At 27.6% G+C, this 23,731-nt stretch overlaps 1 protein-coding gene across 17 annotated transcripts in view; it reads right to left on the bottom strand.

Annotated features, from left to right (window-relative positions):
• LOC119604586 (disks large 1 tumor suppressor protein) overlaps positions 1–23,731 on the bottom strand; it is a 73,013-nt gene that overhangs the window by 14,466 nt on the left and 34,816 nt on the right. For 9 of the 17 annotated variants that reach the window (XM_037957307.1, XM_037957302.1, XM_037957308.1 and 6 more), the window contains 8 exons: positions 13,514–14,083; positions 12,129–12,510; positions 10,924–11,014; positions 7,531–7,744; positions 7,052–7,468; positions 6,878–6,980; positions 5,868–5,942; positions 1,082–1,126 (listed from right to left, as the gene is read on the bottom strand). In XM_037957307.1, coding sequence (XP_037813235.1) covers positions 1,082–1,126; positions 5,868–5,942; positions 6,878–6,980; positions 7,052–7,468; positions 7,531–7,744; positions 10,924–11,014; positions 12,129–12,510; positions 13,514–14,083 — 1,897 coding nt within the window. The remainder of the gene's footprint in view (positions 1–1,081; positions 1,127–5,867; positions 5,943–6,877; positions 6,981–7,051; positions 7,469–7,530; positions 7,745–10,923; positions 11,015–12,128; positions 12,511–13,513; positions 14,084–23,731) is intronic. The other 8 variants (XM_037957295.1, XM_037957298.1, XM_037957300.1 and 5 more) reach the window with 4 other exon arrangements.

Genomic DNA, 23,731 nt, shown 5'->3' with positions numbered 1-23,731 from the left:
GTTCGAAATTGCATTATTTTAAAACTTATTGTGTATTTTCAAACTTTTCAAACGATTTTTGTTTTTAAAACGAATATTTTTTTTAGTAGATTCTTTTATCTAAAAAACAATAAATTTTATTTTTCAAAAATATTTCAAAATTTTAACTTGTTTTAGAAAATATTGAAAATCGTTAAAATATAGATTAGATCAGTCGAATAATATGTATGTATGTTGTTACGAACGAAACTGTTGACACTGGCACACATTAAATTATGATTGTTTTGGAAAATATGGTTCCAAAGTTTGTAGTAAGAATAGTAATATATTATGAATTGTTTAATATAAATATGAAAAAAAGCGTAACTATTTAAATATATTATTGTTTATAACTTATTAAATTGGGCTGAATATATGTAAATATATATGCAATTATATATGGGTATATATAAACCAATAATAATATTGTAATATATATGGTGATCATTTTGCTTTTTTTTTTTTTGTTATAATTATATATATTTTTTTGGGGGGATATTGTTTTTAAGGTTTTAAGGGGGAAAAAACAAATAAAAACCAAAAGCCAGATTAAAAACACATTAAATTTGTTAAAATAGTAATTGTTTTAAAAGGTTAAGGTACATAGGTATATAAGTAATATATAAGTATGTAGGTATGTAAGGTTAGGTATGTAATTATTATTATAATAGTAGTAGAATAGTAGTAGTAGAAGTAATAAATGTATATTTTTTTAATAATATGTTAAGTTAATAAATATATAATAATGTATAAAAAAAGGTAGGTATATAATATGTAAAAGAAATAAAAAAAAGAAAAATATAAATATAAATAATTAAAAGACTACATTGATAAAACATAAAAACATAAACTGATAAAATTACAGAAAAAATAAAACATAACACACTAATAAACAAATAAAATGTTTTGTTTTCTTTTTTCAATATATAGGAAAAATATATTATTACAGTACATTAAAATTATAAATAATAAAAATAATAAAATTAAAATAAAAACAGTATATGTAGCATTAAATTATAGTTTAATTGAAAAAAAAACAGTTATACTAGATTTGATTACATACCTCCTTCAGCATTGGCATCGTCTTGAGTGTAGCAAAGCATAAAAGCTAGAAATATTAAAGAATTGAGAGAGAAGAGAAAAAAACACAAAGAGTTGATTTGATTTGTTGTTTGGTTTTTTTGTTTGTTTGTCAAAAAAAAAGAGAAAGAAAGAAAGAAAGTGTATTCGAGAGAAAAGAAAAAGTAATAATAGTTTTACACAATTTTCAGAAATTTTCTCTATGATTTTTTAACAAATTTATAGCGATTTGATTTTTGCGTTACTTGAAAATTATTGGGAATTTGTTTCTAATTATCATTACTGCTAAACTACTTGCAGAAATACTGCTATTTAGTGTTGCAGAAGAAGTAACATGCTGAAACCAAAATCGTAAAGAATAAGTTGTCTTCTAATACTTTTATAATTCTTCTACAGAGTCACATAGTAACCCCTGTGACTAGAATAACGAAGTACTTCCAAAAGAATTGCATTATCACTGCTTCGAATGTAACATTAGTGCTTGTTTTAAACTTCTGTTGATGACCTTCAGAAGTAGTGAATTGAAATAGAAAAATAAGTTATATCTATCCTGTAATAAGCCTCTACTAAATTAATCGCTACAGATTCTATGTTTCGGTAATCCCATGTATTAAATTTAACTTTTATTTTGCTCTTTTATAGAGTAGCTAATAAACTAGTCTATGGATTAGTCTGTGAACTAATTGACTACCCTTTGAACTAGCCTATGTAATAGACTAATGGATAGTTGATTATCTTGTCAAAAAACTATTTTATTGACTAGTCTATGGATTAGTCTATTGACTAGAAAATGGATTATATAGAATAAATTAAACAACTGATTAGTTTATGGACAAGTCTATTAACTGGTCTATGGACTACTAGCCTTTTGACTACTCAATTCACTACTCTTTGGACTAGTTAATATGGGTTTTAAGCTCATCGTCCCGCTGACGCAGCATTACTTGAGACCAAAGTTGATCCCTTTGTAAAAATACTTGTAAGAAAAAGATAAATAGTAATAGAGTAAAGTGAAATATAAGGGACTGAACGAAACTAGGAATATGTCGTTTAAGTCCCGCCTAGTAGGAATCTGAAGTTCACACCCATTTTGATAGATACACAAATGAAAAGAGTTGTTCCAATTAAACATTTGATAGATAGATTGTTGAAGTAGGTTGGCCCTAGAGTTTAGTTTCTAGACGTTGCTGGGGCTGAACAGTTACAGACAATGTGGACTACCGTAATGAGTGATAACAGTGATAGTAGATTACCTAACGGTAGTAGTTCTACGTGGGTCCATATAAGGCCACAACGCTGTAGCGATGAAGCAAGTGTACTGACTCGGCCAACTGTCTTGAGCATTGAAATAACAGATGTCTATTAACACTCTTTTTATTGCGGTAGTGGAACTCCACAGAACTGGTTTTCAGAGCACTTAGCATGGTTCCAGCTCTTGCCATATTAATCTATTAATCGGTTAACTAGTCTATGGATTATTTAGTAATAGTTTATAATATAAAAAATACCTAGTATCACTTATGGATTCTGAATTCTGTGCGGTTCCTGATCTAATCTATTTTCTAAGAAGATATACAAGATAATTGGAAGTAAGTTTTGGTATGTAGTCTGGCAATATAGCAAAACTACTGGAAGCTTAATACTTTAAAATAAGCAAATAAGTATTTTTATTTCCAAAATATCCTAAAACACCCCAAAAAAAAAACTACATTAACGCAAAAAATAAAATCCTTAAAAAATATAAAAAACAAATCATAGAAAAATTCCTGAAAATTGTGTAAAAAGAATTTAAAGAAAAATAGTAAAAAAAGAAATTTAATGATTGAAAATGTTTTTTTACGATAAAATATGAACAAACGATTTGGCGCACGAACGAGAGACTGAAAACTGATTGATCTTGTTTAAATTAAGTAAGCAGACTACAAAGGGTAGTTTAATAAATATGTATAAAGACTGAGAGTAATAGAGACAGAGAGCTGTTTTGCTATTTGTTTAAGGAATAGATGCTTTGCTTTTTGGGTTCTTTCAAACTTTCATTCTAAACTTGCAATGATATTTTTGTATTTTGTTTTTTCTAAAAACTAATTATATCATTAGCATTATATATAATTATATTCAAATTTATGTTTAACTAAAAAAAACTTAAAATTTCACAAAAAAAAAAAATAATTAAAAATAAAGTAAAGAAAAAAAAAATAATTGCAAAATAAGAAAATATGAAAGAAATTTAAAAAGAAATCTTTTGTTTTATGTTGGTGACTGTAAAAGTTAGAAAATACTTAAATATATACTAACACATTACATCAGTTTTATATTAATATTCATATTAAGCCACAAATCTAAAACTATTACTAAATTAAAACCATTTATGTTCTATGTAGTTCAATATAAATTATGAAATATTAACAGTAATGTTTTAGCATACATTTTTTGTATTCAAATCTTAAAGTGAGATATTGAAAATTTGAAGTGTTCTGTAGAGACGATACCAGCCATTTAATTAAACGATTACCTTCTTAAAAATTAGAAAACAATTTGTATTTAAAAATATTAGAAAACCACCTAAAATATTTAAATTTAAATTAGTTTTAATTTAGAATCTTATTAAAACAATTAGCCCTAAAACCGTTATGTACTGTTGTTATTGTTAACAAATTACTTTTAGTTTAATAGAAAATTATACATATTTACATTTATATTATAATATTGTACATTTACCATTATTATTTGTTTGCAATTTAAGAAAATAGATTAGGTTTTCTTGTAATTAAAACATTTAGATAAGACTTTTTAGTTTATTTTGATGATAATTTACCCTAAATTTCTCTAAATGTTTAACAATATGTTGTGTTTTTTAAATAAGAAAATGACTCCTGGAATATTCACGAAAAACGTATAATTTTAAAATTTTTATTATTTTTTAATAGAATTACTTTTTTGATTTGTATAAAAATTTATTAAACATTTTTTATCATATAGACATTACTCATAAGTTATTCCTGGAATATTCGCGAAAAAATTTAGTTTTAATATTTTAATTTTTTTTAATTGTATAAAAATATATTGAATATTTCTTTTATTTTATAGATATTTATCATACGTTTAGGGACTTAAAAATTATTCCCGGAATATTGGCAAAAAAATATATAATTTTTAAATTAGTATTATAATTTTTTTTCAATAAATTACTATTTTTATTCTTTTATCTTATAGATATTCTTTTATCATATAGATATTTCTTATAAAAATCCTGGAATATTATCGAGAAAAGTCGTATTTTAACAATTTTATTGTTTATTTAAGTGAAATGTCTATTTTTGAAATGTATATATTAAGTTTATAAATATGTTGTTTTAATTAAAAATGTTTTCTCATATTCCTGGAATATTCGCGAAAAAAGTATACTGTTCAAATTTTATTTATTTGTTAAAATAAAATTACTATTTAAAATAATATAAGCAAATATTGAATAATTTATTTTATCATATAAATATTTCTTATAAAAATATTCCTGGAATATTCGCGAAAAAAAGTCGTATTTTAAAATTTTTATTGTTTTTTAAGAGAAATATCTAGTTTTAAAATCTTTATATACTTTCTAGTTTATTTTGAGGGTAAATTTCTCTAAATGTTTAAAAATATGTTGTTTTATTTAAAAATATGAAAATGATTCCAGGAATATTCGCGAAAAACGTCGTATTTCAAAATTTTTATTATTTTTTAAAGTGAAATGTCTAGTTTTGAAATGTATAAGTAGTTATTAAAAATTTTCTTTTATCATTCGTTTGGAGTCTTAACTACTTTCATGATCGTTCTAAATTTAGATGCTGTTTGCTGGAAATTAAAACTCTTTTTGCCTTTAATCTAATCTATAAACTAGTGAATAATCTGTAGACTAGTTAATATAGATGTTTCTGGAAAGAAAATTGCTTTTCTGTTCTATATCCTGCAGACAAACAGTTTGAGCTACGCGGAACTTGGAATAAGAATATCTTTGTAATTAATAAATACCTTTTTCTATAGTCTAGTTTCTAGTCTAGTCTATAGTCTAGTCTATAGTCTAGTCTATAGTCTAGTCTATAGTCTAGTCTATAGTCTAGTCTATAGTCTAGTCTATAGTCTAGTCTATAGTCTAGTCTATAGTCTAGTCTATAGTCTAGTCTATAGTCTAGTCTATAGTCTAGTCTATAGTCTAGTCTAGTCTATAGTCTAGTCTATAGTCTAGTCTATAGTCTAGTCTATAGTCTAGTCTATAGTCTAGTCTATAGTCTAGTCTATAGTCTAGTCTATAGTCTAGTCTATAGTCTAGTCTATAGTCTAGTCTATAGTGTAGTCTATAGTCTAGTCTATAGTCTAGTCTATAGTGTAGTCTATAGTCTAGTCTATAGTGTAGTCTATAGTCTAGTCTATAGTCTAGTCTAGTCTATAGTCGAGTCTATAGTCGAGTCTATAGTCTAGTCTATAGTCGAGTCTATAGTCTATAGTGTAGTCTATAGTCCAGTCTATAGTCTAGTCTATAGTTTAGTCTATAGTCTATACCTTTTTCTCCTGTTACTTTACTTTTGCAAACAAAATTTCTTTTGCTACATTAATTTAAATTTGTTTCGGAAGATTTAAAACCTATATAGCAAAACCTTTTCCAATTTTCTTAAATTAAAAATAATAATGGTTCTTTTTGTACCAACGTCTTGATTACACATATATTTTTTTATTATATATAGTAGAATTATAGATAAGAAGAAAAAATATACATAATTGAACAAACTTACGCTGTGGTTCATTGGAATCATTGTTGTTTAAATTATTAACATCTAGCTCACTATTACTGGCTGCAATTCCATTAGCTTTAGATACATAACACATTTTGTATCGTTTATCAATTCAATATTTGTTTGTGTGTTTGATAGATCATTTATCCAAAATAAAATAAACATGTTTTGTATGTAAAAAAAACAACCCCACAGTAATTAGGCAGTAGAGTACAATGTTTACAAAATTAAATTACATAATATAGTTTTTGGTTTTTTTTAAATTTTTTTGGGTTTAAAATGATGACCATAACACAGTAGAAGGTTTGATATTTATATAGTTAAAACCAACAAATTAAAACAGGACAATAGTACACATGAGGTCGAGGTCGAGTGATGGACGTAGTGTTCAAGATATTAAGTGTTGTTTAAGTAGAAGGAGCAGTAGTGGTGGTGGTGTTGTTTTTTTTTAATTTGACATCATTATGATAAAAATGGCATGAATTTGTTTACAGGAGGACATTTGTGTGGACAATAGACAATTGTAGTTGAAATAAAACAAAAATAAAAAAATGTATTAAATTAAAAGCGTAAAAAAATTATTACTTAAAGCCATAATTAAATAAAATAAAACATAAATTAATGAAAACATTTAATAAAGGACTGTTTTTCTTTGTAACAAAATTTACATTATTGTTTAAGTAAAAAAAAACACACTGGAAAATCTTATTGATTGATTACTCATCATTGGTAGAAGAGGAAAAGTGCAAAAAAATTAATTAACAATTTTAAAAATAATGGGTCAGCTGGTGCACGTTTTGTTTAAGGTTTGTTTAGAATTTGTTTAAAAGGACTTTTTGTAAATGTAATTATTTGTTTGGAATTATAATTATAATTTTTGGTGTTTGCTTTAACTGCTTTCCATTTTAAATAAAATGTTGTTTACCTTATTTATAAATACATAAGTCACTTATTGATTATTTTTACTTTAAAAAATATCACAAATGAAATATATTAATAAAACTACTTACGCTCTTGATCACTTCCATCTTCATTGCGCTCATCGCGACTCTTCATAAAAGGAAATTTGCGTGAAAAAGTAAAGTTTTTCTTTTTTCTATCAAGTGTTGATTGCTGGGAATAGTAAAAAAACAATAAAAATAAATAATAATTTAATTATATTTCTTTCTACACACAAAACTCACCTTATCCATATTATTATTTGCACTAGCTGATTGACCTTGAAATTTAACACTACGATCTCGCGCACGCATTTTACGTTCCCATCGACGTTTCGATGGTACAATACCAATTTGTTCATCCTCATTATCGCCCAAGACACGACGTGCCTGCCACCATTCATCATCCGAGGCATTTGTTACATGCAAAATATCACCATGTCTAAATGGTAGACCTCGCGAGGGCAGACCATCATCACGATTTGGATCATAATCGAAGAGGGCCCGTACATATAATGAACGTTTTTGTGTTGTACGCAATAGAGTGCCAGTACTGCCGGCCGTGAGAGCAGCTTGTTGCTTAAGCTCTTGTATGCGTGCCTCAAAACGATTATATTCTTCGGGTCTATATTGGGCAACTAAGGTAACCACACCGCCAGATTTCTAAAAGTGTTTGTTTTTATTTTGTTAGAATTTGTATATATTTTCCTCTTTAATTTGTTTACCTTTAAGGCCTGGGCAGCTTCTTCATGTGTGGCACTTCTTAAATCGATATCATTACAACTTAATAACTGATCTCCTCTTTTTAATTCACCACCCAAATCGGCTGGTCCACCCGCCAATATAAAGGAGACATAAATACCTTGACCATCTTCGCCGCCTACAATATTAAAACCTAAACCTTGTGGTCCTTTTTGTATGGTGATTGTTCGTGATTCTCTAAAAACGCAGAATTTTTTTTTTATAAAATTAGTTAAGAATTAAGAAGTTATTCAGTTTTTTTTTGTTAAAATTTTACACCATTTCCAAATAAGTTTATGTTATTTTTATTATCTTGTTCGATATCGAAAGTAAACATCTAAAGATCAAATTTACTCGATCATTACCATTACTAAAAGTATAAAATGGCGGTCAAATTTCAAATTTCGTATCAAAATAGAAAATTACTATAAATTTTAGTCGAATAGATTCTTCACAGAGAATTTCATTTGAATATCGCTCAAAATTTGATACGAATTTTACTAAAAATGTCTTTATAATTTCACAAAAATTTCATTCAAATTTCATACTTTATTTTTCATTGAAATTTAAATTTTTATTAACGTATAAAATTTTCATTCAAAATTTAAACCAAGAGTTCCAAATTTCACCAAAAATCAAGTGTTTCGCTAAAAATTTAAAACTTCATCAAAAATAAAATTTTTCAGGAAAAATTTTAATTTTCACAAAAAATTTAAAATTCTACCAAAAAATAATAGTTTCGCTATAAATTCAGAATTTCATCAGAAATTAACATTTTCACTAAAAATTAGATTTTTTTTGCGAAGACTTAAATTTTCACAAAAAGTTCAAAATTTCACCAAAATTCAAATTTTCACTAAAAATTGAAATTTTCGCCAAAAATTTTAACTTTCACAAAAAAGTTCAAAATTTCACTAAAACTAAATATTCACCAAAAACTAAAATTTTTGCTAAAAATTCAATATTTCACTAAAATTTTAAATTTTCGCTAAAAATGTAAACTTCCACAAAAAAAATTATTATAAAATTTACTAAAAATTTAAACTTTCACCAAAAGTTAAGCGTTTCGCTAAAAATTCAAAATTTTACCAAAAATTAAATTTTTTATCAAAAATTTTAATGTTCACAAAAAATTCAAAATTTCACCGAAAATTAAAAGTTTCGCTAAAAATTCAAAATTTTCCCAAAAATTTTAATTTTTAAAGTTATAATATTTCACTGAAAGCTCTAATTTTCTCCAAAAACGTTATTCTTCTTCACCTTTAAGCGTTTCGCTAAAAATTAAAAATTTCACCAAAAATTAGATTTTTTAGCAAAAATTTTTAATTTTCACAAAAAATTCAAAATTTCACCGAAAATTAAAAGTTTCGCTAAAAATTCAAAATTTTCCCAAAAATTTTAATTTTTAAAGTTATAATATTTCACTGAAAGCTCTAATTTTCTCCAAAAACGTTATTCTTCACTTTTACTTAAAATTCACCAAAAATTTAAATTTTCACTAAAAATTTCTAAATTTAACCAAAAGTTTAAATTATTAATTTACATTTAAATTTCTCAATTTCACTAAAGGGTTCTAATATTCCCCAAAAAAAAAATTAAATTTCACCAAAAAAACAAAATTTAAAATATTCATTAAAAATTAAAGTTTTTATTAAAAATTACAAATTTCACGAAATAATCAACAAAAATTTCAATTTTTGCTTAAAATTAAAAAAAACTTGTTTTCAAATCAAAATTTTTCCAAATAAAATTTTCAGTTAAAATTAAAAAATTTACCAAAATTTCAAATTGTCAATAAAAATTCAAATTTTACTAAATTTTACATTTTATTTATAGCAAAAGAATTAAAAATCATATTAGATAGCTTCTCATAATAGCTCTTCTGTTCTGTAAACAGTTTGCTGTTCTTTTAAATTGCAAAAACATTTGAATTTCATTTTTATAATAATTCTTTTTTTTTCAAAATTTACATAAAATTTATTTGTGAAATGGTGTAGGCTTAAAACAACAACAATTTAATAATAATAATAATTTCTTTTTTTTTATAATAATAATAATAAAAATAAACACATCACTTTTCAGTATTTTCATAACGATCACGTCGTAAATTATTCACCACCAGTAGTCGAGTATTTACAAAACGTGTATCGTCGTCGTGGTATGGTATACGTTGTTGTTGCTGTTGTTTCTCTTGCTGTTGCTGCTGCTTTTCATCTACTATTGTCCATAATGAAGGTTTACGTAAATTCGCAATACGTTCATCTAAATTTAGTAATTGCAATTGTAGACAACTCATTTTTTTCGTTTTTTTTTTTTTTTTTTTGTTATTTGTAATTGACAATATACAAATTACAAAAACAATACAAATAATATTCAATTAAAAGTTTATATTAAACAAAAGCAAAATAGCAACAAACAACAATAACAACAAAACGTTTATATTATGCGTCTCAGGTGTCGTGATTAATTCATAAAAGGAATTTCTTTGATTATTTGCCAAAACATTGACTTTTTTTCAAATTTTATTTTATTCGATTTCACGTATATAACTGAATAAGGTGGGTTGACGATGATGACGTTTTATACGTATTTTGTCACTGTACTTGCAATGCGCGCACAGTTTAATTACGAGTGAAGTGTTTATTATCTAAGGTTCAGTTAATGACTAACTTAATACTGCAGAAATTTAATTTTGGAAAGCATCATATTTAATTTGCAAAACAGTAAAATATTTACATATTGTTTAATTTCCCTTTAACAGATGTTTTATATTGTCGTTTTGGCATTTTAGAGGAGCTGCCACTGTATGCGGTTAACTTGACTAAGCATATCTTTAAATTGTTTTTATCTTTCTTATCAAAATAATATCTGAAATATTTATTTTTAAAACTTTAGGCAAAATATGATTAAATGAACCATTAGGAAATAGTAGTTAAGAATTATAAAGTTTTAAAAGGGAGTGAAATATTTTATGAATGAATATTTAAAGTTTTAGAATGTAGGGAAAACTGTGAACTAGTAACAACCACACCCATTCGCTAAAAACAAATTTCCCCAGACGTGCTTGTACAACAAAGTGCAGGTGACACCACTTGTCTAGTTCTATTTAGCAAAACTTTAGTTAATATTAATCTATCAATAAGTGACAATATAAATTTTGTTATTCTATCAATATGTTTGACAGTTTCTTTGTCAATCAATCTAGAGATTGTGGTATAACAACTAGAATTATTCCAAATAACTGTCAATAAGCAGGTGTCTTCAAATTTGTTTCAAGTAAAAGAAGTACAAGGTATATTCGTCCCTTCCCAGACAAAGTTTATATTGAAATATCGTCTAACATTATAATTATTTTTATATAATTTCTCTAAACTTACCTTGTTATATCCTCAGTGCTAACAGCCCTTGGAGTGCCTGGCGGCACGGCAGCCAAAACATTTGATGAGGCATACCTAGATGCTGGTTGTTCTATAATTTGATATTTTGTTTTTGTTTTTTTGTTTGTTTGCACCAAATCAAAATAAAGCGTATAATATAGAAAAAAATGCCCAAACAACAAATATTGGTTGGGAGAGGAAATACGAAAAATACAAAATTGTTTTTATTAGTGTGATTAAAGCAGAGGTTCATTTGTTTTATATATTTTTTTTGTTAATAGTTGTAGTTGTTTTTAAGAGGTTATTTTCTTTGTTTTTTTTTTTTTTTGGTTCTAAAGCCAGTTGTTGTGGTAGTAGGACAATAATACATAGTTTTTTTTTTAATAAACATTTTTTGGAATTTGTTTGTAGACAATTTTTTTTTGTAAAAAAAATCACAGTAAAAGGAATGTAATATAAGGAAAATATATATAAAAAAATAACCAAAATTAAATAAGAAAAAAAAACACACCACTCTTGTATGCAGCAGCAGCACCAGTAGACATGCAAACACACAAATCATTACAGTAAAAACTCTTTAAGTTAAAATTTCCAAAAAAAAAAAATAAATAAATAAATAATTTAATCAAAGAACTAAATCATAGTCCATAAAACTTAAAACGTGCAAAACAATCACAAAACAAATTTTGTTGGAAAACAAGGTTTTTCTTTTCACTTTCCATAATAATGTCCTTTAAACATGCAAATTATGTGTTGTTTTTTTTTTATAATAGAAAATAAAGGTAACAAAATTGTTTTTCATATTTTTGTTTAAAACTGAGCAGTGAAATATTATTAAAATGAAAAAAAACTATACTACTGTAACAACTAAAAATGTCTGATTTGTTTTGATAATTACACATTAAATCCACAAGCATACAAAAGTGTAGCAAAATTTTTGTTAATTTTTTTTTTTAAATATTTGGAATGATTGAATAAAAGTTATGAAGTTTGGTTTGGTTCAGTTTTTTTTCTTTTCTTGCTTGAGCAATGGTGGGGGGAGTTAAAGTTTGGTTTCTTTTTTTTCGTTTTCAAATTCAACTTAAAGAAAAATTCGAAAATTATTTAGAAAAGAAATGAAATAAGTAAAAAGGAAACTCAAAACTAAAGGAAAAATCATAAGAAAAAAATAAAGTTAAAAAAATAAAAATGGAAAAAAAGCTTACGAGGCAAAGGTGACTGGGATCTAGATGTAGATGTGGGAATAATTTCAGCTACAGCTGGGGAAGATGCATGGTGCTGATTATTGCTATTATTAGTAATTGTAGCTGTTGTTGGTGGTTGCATAGCATTTGTATTGTTGTTGTTGTTGATGTTGTTGGTGGTAGTTGTGTATGGTGTGGTGGAAGATGAACGAGCAAAATCAACAACAGTTTGTCCTATAGTATTTATCGCACCTGTTGAATGCGAATTCACTTGATTGAAATGATGTCCCGATGTAGAAATAATATGACCCGATTTGCCTACAACCAATGTTACTTTATCGACAACGGATTTTAAAGTGGCAACGGCTTCTTCGTGTGTAACATTTTCCAGATTTTTATCGACCTATAAAAGGAAAATTAATTAAAAAAAATAAGTAAAAACGAACTCGAACTGAATTAGAACTGAACTAGAACTGAACTAGAACTGAACTAGAACTGAACTAGAACTGAACTAGAACTGAACTAGAACTGAACTAGAACTGAACTAGAACTGAACTAGAACTGAACTAGAACTGAACTAGAACTGAACTAGAACTGAACTAGAACTGAACTAGAACTGAACTAGAACTGAACTAGAACTGAACTAGAACTGAACTAGAACTGAACTAGAACTGAACTAGAACTGAACTAGAACTGAACTAGAACTGAACTAGAACTAGAACTGAACTAGAACTGAACTAGAACTAGAACTGAACTAGAACTGAACTAGAACTAGAACTGAACTAGAACTGAACTAGAACTGAACTAGAACTGAACTAGAACTGAACTAGAACTGAACTAGAACTGAACTAGAACTGAACTAGAACTGAACTAGAACTGAACTAGAACTGAACTAGAACTGAACTAGAACTGAACTAGAACTGAACTAGAACTGAACTAGAACTGAACTAGAACTGAACTAGAACTGAACTAGAACTGAACTAGAACTGAACTAGAACTGAACTGAACTAGAACTGAACTAGAACTGAACTAGAACTGAACTAGAACTGAACTAGAACTGAACTAGAACTGAACTAGAACTGAACTAGAACTGAACTAGAACTGAACTAGAACTGAACTGAACTAGAACTGAACTAGAACTGAACTAGAACTGAACTAGAACTGAACTAGAACTGAACTAGAACTGAACTAGAACTGAACTAGAACTGAACTAGAAACTGAACTAGAACTGAACTAGAACTGAACTAGAACTGAACTAGAACTGAACTAGAACTGAACTAGAACTGAACTAGAACTGAACTGGAACTAACTAAAAATTTCCCTATCTTTGTTCAGTTGTAGCACAATTCTACTTCAGTTCTTTTAATTTATTGAGGAGAACAAAATATTCCGTTGATTCTACTCACCCCATTAGCCTTAACAGCTATAAGCTTATCACCAATTGATAAACGACCATCGACAGCAGCAGCACCACCATCCATTATTTTGGTAACATAAATACCATTATCGCCAGGTATATGCTGATTACCAATACCGCCGGCTATAGAAAAGCCCAAACCTTTTCCACCCTTTACCAAATCAATTTCGATTACTTTAGGTCCCGCATCGCCTGACTGTATCGCAGACATCTTAGAGCTAATACCATCAACAGCGCCTGCGCCACTACCACCACCACCTCCAGTGCGTTTTCTTTTCACATGTAACTTAACAATATTGCCGGCTTTTTTTAAGGCATCCACTGCCGAGGCATGAGGTACATCGACCACAGAGACATCATTGACCGAAACAATAATATCGTTGACACTTAAACGACCATCGGCTGCAGCAGCACCGCCCGGTATTAATTTGGTAATATAGATGGAGGAATCGTTACCAACATGAGGATTGTCTGTGCCACCGGCAATGGAAAAACCTAAACCAGAATTACCACGTTCTAAAGTAATATCTTCATATTGCCAGCTTTCGTCACCATTAACCTGTAAAGTAATGGAAAAGTAAACATTAATAACTGAAGGAAACAAAATTTTATTTTATTAAGCTGTAGCTGATGGACAAAATGTTGTATTTTAATCTTGAGTATAAATTTTTAATTAATTTTATTACAATTGCTGCAATGTTTTGTTTAAAGGACAAACCACAAATGATTAACGATGCGTTTTTTTTAATGAAAACATTGACATACACATAAAAACCATTTAACCTCTTCTATTTGAATAATTTTCTTACCTTATTCGAAGAAGCCCGATGAGCCTAGAAATATTTAAAATAAAACAAAAAAATAATAACAAATTATGTAAGTTAAACATAAAAATGAGAAAAAATGCCGATTTTTAGAGTTACTTAAATTTGGAGGATTATAGTTTTAAGGTTCAAATTTAGTACCGAAAGGAAATTTGTTTAATTGAGATATTAAGGGTTCTCCTGGGGAGCAATACAAATAATATTTTTCGCATTAGTATTCAATTTTAGATGTATCTTAACAAATTTGGTAATAATTTCAATAAATTTTCTAAAAAGAGGAAGAATCTTCTTTAAACTATCGTTATAACCAGTTCCAAGTTTTCTGCTCAAGACTCTGAGGTGTATGATAACCATACCCTCTTTGCAAATTTTGAAAATCTTAAAAAAAACAAAATTTTTCACCTACATATTTGCCAATGCATTAATTGATGTGAATTTTGTATTTAGCGATAAGCAAAAAACCCGAAACTAAATACATAAATGAATAACACAACAATAATTTAAACGCCCACTTGATAATAAAAAAATAAAAAGAAAATAAAACAAAAACAATAAACAACATAAACAAAAATATCGCATAAACTATACAATGGGCACGAGTACGAAAGAGTATGTTTAGTCATACAACATTGTTGCACAGACCTTAAAAAGATCAAAAATAGTATGAGGTCAAGAAATTCTTATTTGCGTTTTTTTTTTTATATTTTCCATCTATTAATGTAACAACATACAAGTATAGAGAAACGTTAAGAACGCACACATTACAATAATGTGATAAATTAAAAAAAAAAAAAAAAGAAAAAACTACTAAGATCGCAACGTAATGTGAAAAAAGGCAAGAAGTAATATACAAAACCAAATGAAATATAAAATTATTAATATAGAAAGAACTATGAATATGCTACAATGGAATTCCCTTTGAATGACTGCTACAAAGCAAGTAGAACAGCCGAATAGAGTTGCTAAGTGGAAAAACGCATTAATATTTAAAAAAGAGGGATTTTAAATTTTAAGTGGAATCTGTTGGAAAATATGATTTAAAGAGTCAAATTGTGTTCTAAAAAGAGGAATTATTTGTTATAAAAATAGACTATTGTTTTACAATTTAAAAGTAGAAAACACTTAAGAAGGGGACAGAGTGAACTGAAAGAAAGGCAACATCAGCTGAATAGTGTAATAAAAGCCTAAAACCTAAAATATCCCAAAAAAAATTCCGTTTAATTCTGATGACAAAGAGCTTCCGTTTAGGTAAATTAAGCATAATATTAACATGAATATCATAGAGTTTTTTGCGAATATTTCGAATTATTAAAACAATGAATCAGCAATAATGTTTTATTGATTTAGGTAATTTATTTTATAGATATCGTGTAAGATATACAAGAATTCCAAGAAAAAATGATAATAAATATTAAAAAAGGTTTGTTTAGGGTCTTATTAATAATCATCCTACAACATTGACGTCCTCTCTTTAACATTTCTGTATCAATTCCTTCTTGTATAACATTTATTTTTTACTTAAGAGTCTCTTGTTTCTATTCTCCCTCTAACTTATTTTAGTCTTTTAAATTGTAAATGTACTTTTAGATAAATATCTGTTTTTCTTTTTGATTGTCTTAAATTTGTCATGTTAAGATTTTGTTTGAAATATTTACAGAAGCAAAAGAACAAGAAAACACGTGAATGTTAAATATTTGGCTTAGATCCATTAAAATTGTTGCACAGCGTCATAGTAACATTTGGTCTTTAATTGTTCTGTTTTTTTTTCTAAGATTTAACATATGAACAAAGCATTTTTGACTCGTGAACGTAAACTAAATGACATTTTATTGAAATTATGTAAAACGAAATTGATTTTTTTATCTTACGACTTTTTTGAAAAAAATTTTGAACGAATGAAAAATCTGTTGAAAGTAATGACTTTCTTCAGTTTGGTAAATAAATAACATTAGCGAATTACACTTTTAATCAATTAAAGTTTTTCTTAATAAACAGTTGGCTTTTCTAAACAGTATTCAAAGTGTTGCAAAATGCATAATTTCTAGCTCTAGCCCTATACACAAGACCAGAATTACTATAACATTAAGAAGTTTAATAAATAAACCTTTTTTATTAAAAATAACTGGAAGAAGGTATTATTTTCATGATTAGTACTAGAACACAAGCATTAGACTCATACTTCTTCTGAAAAAGCATTTTAACTGAAATCAAAACATTTGTTATTTATTTGATAGGTCCAGAATGGCTGAAAGAATGGGATATTGTTGGAGCATTTTTCTGACAAATTTTGTCCATGAAACCACTTTAGGCTTAAATCAAGATCTCAAATCCAGTTAATATTTTTTATTCTGAATAAGAATATCTGATCTTCATAGTCAATTAAAATATCAGGAACACATGCATTAATTCCACTGCTAGTTCTTAAACGAATCATATTAGAACTGAACTAGAATTGAACTAGAACTGATCTAGAACTGAACTAGAACTGAACTAGAACGGAACTAGAACTGAACTAGAACTGAACTAGAACTGAACTAGAACTGAACTAGAACTGAACTAGAACTGAACTAGAACTGAACTAGAACTGAACTAGAACTGAACTAGAACTGAACTAGAACTGACTAGAACTGAACTAGAACTGAACTAGAACTGAACTGGAACTGAACTAGAACTGAACTAGAACTGAACTAGAACTGAACTAGAACTGAACTAGAACTGAACTAGAACTGAACTAGAACTGAACTAGAACTGAAACTAGAACTGAACTAGAACTGAACTAGAACTGAACTAGAACTGAACTAGAACTGAACTAGAACTGAACTAGAACTGGAACTAGAACTGAACTAGAACTGAACTAGAACTGACTAGAACTGAACTAGAACTGAACTAGAACTGAACTAGAACTGGACTAGAACTGAAACTAGAACTGAACTAGAACTGAACTAGAACTGAACTAGAACTGAACTAGAACTGAACTAGAACTGAACTAGAACTGAACTAGAACTGAACTAGAACTGAACTAGAACGAACTAGAACTGAACTAGAACTGAACTAGAACTGAACTAGAACTGAACTAGAACTGAACTAGAACTGAACTAGAACTGAACTAGAACTGAACTAGAACTGAACTAGAACTGAACTAGAACTGAACTAGAACTGAACTAGAACTGAACTAGAACTGAACTAGAACTGAACTAGAACTGAACTAGAACTGAAACTAGAACTGAACTAGAACTGAACTAGAACTGAACTAGAACTGAACTAGAAACTGAACTAGAACTGAACTAGAACTGAACTAGAACTGAACTAGAACTGAACTAGAACTGAACTAGAACTGAACTAGAACTGAACTAGAACTGAACTAGAAAACTGAACTAGAACTGAACTAGAACTGAACTAGAACTGAACTAGAACTGAAACTAGAACTGAACTAGAACTGAACTAGAACTGAACTAGAACTGAACTAGAACTGAACTAGAACTGAACTAGAACTGAACTAGAACTGAACTAGAACTGAACTAGAACTGAACTAGAACTGAACTAGAACTGAACTAGAACTGAACTAGAACTGAACTAGAACTGAACTAGAACTGAACTAGAACTGAACTAGAACTGAACTAGAACTGAACTAGAACTGAACTAGAACTGAACTAGAACTGAACTAGAACTGAACTAGAACTGAACTAGAACTGAACTAGAACTGAACTAGAACTGAACTAGAACTGAACTAGAACTGAACTAGAACTGAACTAGAACTGAACTAGAACTGAACTAGAACTGAACTAGAACTGAACTAGAACTGAACTAGAACTAGAACTGAACTAGAACTGAACTAGAACTGAACTAGAACTGAACTAGAACTGAACTAGAACTGAACTAGAACTGAACTAGAACTGAACTAGAACTAGAACTGAACTAGAACTGAACTAGAACTGAACTAGAACTGAACTAGACTGAACTAGAACTGAACTAGAACTTAACTAGAACTGAACTAGAACTCAACTAGAACTAGATTTCGCTGTAGTGTAAATTAGTTAATTAACAAATATTTAAAGAATTTTACTTGACTTCACTGCATCATGGCAATCCTATAAAAATACGCCAAAAAAATACACAAAAAGAATGAGAGCAAATGCTCACACAAAATTTTGAAGAAAAACACAAATTTTTCATTTAATAAATGAACAAATATAACATTAACAAATAGCAGATCAAATATGATCACCCGGAATACCCCTTCTTATCCATTTCCAATAAATGGGAATTGTTGGCTAGCTAACTGACTGAATGACTGACTAGTGGGTGATGGCTTTTATGGTGGTGGTGCTATAGCTAAAATGTATTTCTTTCTTTATAAATAAATGATGTTATCATCAACAGCAGCCGATAAATTGGTCACATAAAAATAGCCTGAACAAGCCATCACCACACCAACCACATAGATGAGCAAACAATTTATTTCGATATGTACGATGCTAATTCGAGTTGGCACATCAGGAGTCAGTTAGCGAATTTTAATTTTTGCATAAATAAATGGTGTTTTTTTAATGTTTATAATAATAATTACCGAGTCCAGATTAAATAAGGAGGAGACTTTTTTGATAAAGCCTCCACCACCACCGCCACCTTCTTTGCCCTTCTTTTTACGTGTGGTCATCTCTGCTCACTTTTATCGGTTTACTTTTTTAACTAGTGTTTTTTATTATAATTACTATTTTTGTAATATTTATTATAGTATTTAACACTTTCAATATCTATTTACTTTAACAACAACGACAGATGATCTGTTTTTTTATTTTATTTCTTAACGTTCAATAACAATTGTCCAGCAGCGGCAGATTCCTCAGTAGCTGCAGCAGTCGTTGTAAAATAAAAAAACGCTACAAATTATATTTTGTATGCGTTTAAAATGAATTGAGCAACATCAGTAGCAGCACAGCACGGAAAATTAAATAAATGGGTGTAATAATAACAAAAATCTTAACGATAATAATTATTTATTAAAGCAGTTTTTATTTTCTATAATTTTTTATTTATTCTCTACTTTAGTTGTTGTTTTATTTTGTATCTTCTGCTTCTTCTTGCTTCTTCTACTTTTATTGTTTTCTCTGTTCCGGTAAACAACAATTGTGAGAGAGCGTAAAAGGGAGATGTCAAATTCCATAAAATAAACACGACACATTCATTTACACAAACATAATAAAAAAATATTCATAAACACAAACACAGTCACTTTTTTCCTTCTTAACAACAACAACTACATTTAATACTTTGTTTATAAGCACAAATGTTGCCACGACATGTTGTTAGCATTGGCAACACTTTTAGTAAGTAATTTTTTACGGCAACGACGAGTATTAAGTATTTGTTGTTTGTACACTTGTTGCCAATGATCTTAAAAAGGGATTTATTATATTTTTGTATTTCTTTTTTATTGTTATTGTTGCTTTTGCTATGTTGTTTTATCAATAAATTTATCTTTTTTGTTGTTACAATTACACACACACACCCATTAAATTTATAAGTCATAATAATAAAAGCATACTTTTTTTATTATAGTACATTAATTAAAAGTACAAGTTAACTTGGAACTTTCCCTTTACAAATCATCATTACACAAAAAAAAAACTTAAAGAAAAAAGCAACAACAAAATATGTCGGTCGTTAACGTCGCCAAGCAACCTTTTTTACTACTTCACACAACACAAACACTTTGTTCAGCTTTAAATTTTTGTTATTTTATTAAAATCGTTATATATTTCGTAAATTTCGTTTCTTTTTAGTAGCTTTATGTTAATTTTATAAAATTTTCTTATATTTTAGCATTAAAATACACTTTTTCTTCATTTTAAATATTCTTACGCGTTGACAATTTGCCTTTTTAACTCTAGTGAAAATTTAATGATGATGACAGCGTTTAGTTTAGAGAGCAATGAATGAAAGACTATTACTCCAGCAACATGTTGCTGTGTAAGTTAAGCAATAATAAAGCTAGAAACATTTCGATACTCGTTTTGCATATGGCAATGCTGTAGAGGAATTTTTTTCATTGCTTCTTTTTGCTTTTTTCTAGTATGTGTATGTTTGTATATTTTACTTATTTTTGCACCGGATTCTTTGTTTAAAAACACTTGTTTTGTTTATATTTTTATAATCGGCGTTGTTTATTATTGTTTAATTTTAGTTTATTTATTTAAATTTCTTTTTTTTTGGCTTATTTATTGCGTTAAAAGAGAACTCTTTGAGAAAACTCTTCTCTCTAGCGAGCGATCGTATACCGTATTCTGTCTGTCATTTCTATTGACTGGCGATGCCAACCTTTTTATAATAGGAATTTAGATGGGGTGACAGTTATTGGTTGACACTTGATTCTTTTTAGTACTTTGGTATTTAAGTGGTGAATTTAAAGCGATTTAATTATTTTCAATTATTAAAATATGTATTATTTTTTAGATTGTTTATTATTGTTTTCAGAGATTTTCTGCTTTTTTTCAAAATTCCTTTAATAATAAATGTTTATATTACTCATTTACTTTAAGAATAATTCCGTTTTAGGGGTATAACCGATTTTTCATATTTTTGGCATTTTGCATACTTAATAAGAATAAGCTTGATAAGAATGATAAAAAATATAATTTTTGGCATTATATTCCATTGAATGAAGATAATTCGTTTCTTATACAAATGAATTTAATAAAATGAATTTTTCTATTACAAATTTAAAAGGGAAAAATTCTGAATGCTTTTGAATAATATAACAAAACCTTCATCCAATCCATGATATTCTTCTTGTAATAGATTAAATTCAAACGAAATTTCATTATTCAGATGAAATGAAACCTTCCATTGGAATTTATTCATTTTGAAAGCTTTCTAAATTATATCTCGGAATTAAACTATTCCCAGCAAAAAATAATTGATGTCATACTTTACAAACGACATCTTAATCACATCTAAAAATGCGATTGCATACTTTTCGCTTTTATAAACCAAACATATCTTCACAAATGAAAACACAGTTAAAAATGAGAAGAGATGTAGAAAAGTCACTACAAATTTTGATGAAAAACCAATGAAATTTACATAAGCGTTTCATTGAAAGAATGTGGTTTATTTTTGACATACAAATATCGGATTTTTACAGCTTCTAAAGATAAGATTAGATGTAGTTCAAAGTTGTCAAAAATGAACAACTTCCCTCCAATGACACGCTAATGTAAAATTCATAGGTTTTTCACCTGAATTTGAAGCACTTCGGGTTACTAGTTCCCAGCAAAAAAATTTTGAAGTTGTTAAAGAAGAAGGGATATTTTCATGATTTCTTTAGTAAGTATTCTATTTAATGCGTTTTAAATACATGCCTAAATTCTAATAAATTTGTCATCAGTGAAGGCATGAAAAATGCACCCAAATTCACTCATGTAACTCCACTATAGGAATTGTAATATTTTACTGTAATTTGGTATTCTCTTAGGAGATTTAACGAAAACGTGCATTTCATACAATAAAGATTAAAAATGACATTAATTTTTTTTTTAGATTTTTGTTAAAATTAGTAATATTAAGTCCATTAATAAGAGAAGGAAAAAACCAAGACTGCTTAACGGATTTTAAAACACAATGGGTATTTTTCCTCTGCATGAATTTAAATCCAATCAAAATCAGTTAGTTATGTTTTATCTTATTCTATTTTTGTCAATATCACTCAAAAAAATTATTTGAATATTGATAATTAAATCGAAATACCATTAATGCATTTTTAAATAAATATAGTGCACCAATTAAAATTCGCTTGAGAATCATCGAATATTCATTGGTTATAAGAACTCATTTAAATGACGAACTATTTTTGCAAATACGAACCCATGCATGCCAATGACACGCTAATGTTAAAATCATGCATGTTTCCCCTAAATATGAACCAGTTCATTATCAGTTCAACCCATACATTTACTACTTTTTTTGCACGTCTTTTTTTGCTGGGCTGTGATGAAAATTCTACATCTTTTTCCACACTTTTTTTGCTGGGTTGTAGTTAGAAAATTAATACTTTCGAAGAACGCTAATTCGGCAAGCAGGGGATTTATTATTATTATTATTATTTTTTTTTTTTTGATATAAAGTTTTACAATCCAGGGATGGCTCCTTAAAACGAAATTGAAACTCGAAGGAGCTTTTTTCGAAACTAATTATAAAGTTACCCAGTAGTATATAAAACATATGAAAATAATGCTTAATAGACCAAAGTATAGTCTTCCGAGACAGATTCATGTGATCTCAATATAATAAAATCTGAATTGATTAACCAACATTGTTGCTTCAAAACTCCCTTTTTTGAGTTTTTAAATATCCACAGATAATCTTTAACTATTTGCAAGCGCAGCTTTTTATAATTTCTTTGTTTTTTTAATAAAATAAAACGTTTTATGGAAATATATAGAAAACATCAAGCATGAGAGAAAAAAGCATACAAACCTTTTCTTAAAAATTTTCAAAACGCATTCTGGCATACAAAATCAAACAAAACAAATTAAAAAAGTATCAAAAGTTTTTTAAACAACTTTATTAATAAAAAAATTAAATAAAATAAATCTTTTGCCATGCAAAAACGTTTAAATATAAAAATATAAAGCTAAGAGTTGGATAAAATACAACTTTTAAAGCTAAAAATTAAAGCAAATTTAATTAAAAAAAATTAATGAAATGCATATAAAAATAAAAAGTTCTTTTATAGATTTATAAAAAAATAAAATAAATTTTAATATAAAAATTATAAAAAAGGATTTAAGGTATAAAACTACAATATATGTGGCTTAGTTTTTCAAACAGTAAAGGATTGCTTTAGCATAATGGAATCTTTCGATTTTTTATATTTAAAAGTTTTAATAAGAATTTGGGAATGTTCTCTTAAAGGAATGGTTTTATAAAGTTAATTATTTAAAATATTAAATTCTTCAAAGAATAAATTCATTCGAAAGCATTATTGTTTAATCTGTATCAGGCATGGAAAGTTCATTACTATTGTATTTTTTTCAGTACTTTTGCCGCAGTACTCCCATGACATATTAAGTACATTTTTAAATTTTTTCCATGATAGGATTTTCAATAGACTAGTCAATAGATTAGTCAATAGTTTAGTCAATAGGCCAGTCAAAAGTCCATAGACAATCCAACAGCATAGTTCACAGACAAGTCAATAGACTAGGCAATAGTCTAGTCAATAGACTAGTAAATAGATTAGACAATAAAACATTTTAAAAAACAATAGGCTAGTCAATAGTTCATAGACAAGTTAACAGTATAGTTTACAAACAAGTCAGTAGATTAATCAATAGACTAGTCAATAGTCTACAGACAAGTCAACCGTCAATAGTCCACAGACA

This window comes from Lucilia sericata, unplaced genomic scaffold, assembly GCF_015586225.1.
Source record: "Lucilia sericata isolate MDLA Ls3-8-SP2 unplaced genomic scaffold, ASM1558622v1 Contig000407F_arrow, whole genome shotgun sequence".
In the NCBI taxonomy this organism is placed as follows: Eukaryota; Metazoa; Arthropoda; class Insecta; order Diptera; family Calliphoridae; genus Lucilia; species Lucilia sericata.
Note: the sequence above shows the minus strand (reverse complement) of the source record. Positions and strands in the feature narration are given on the sequence as shown.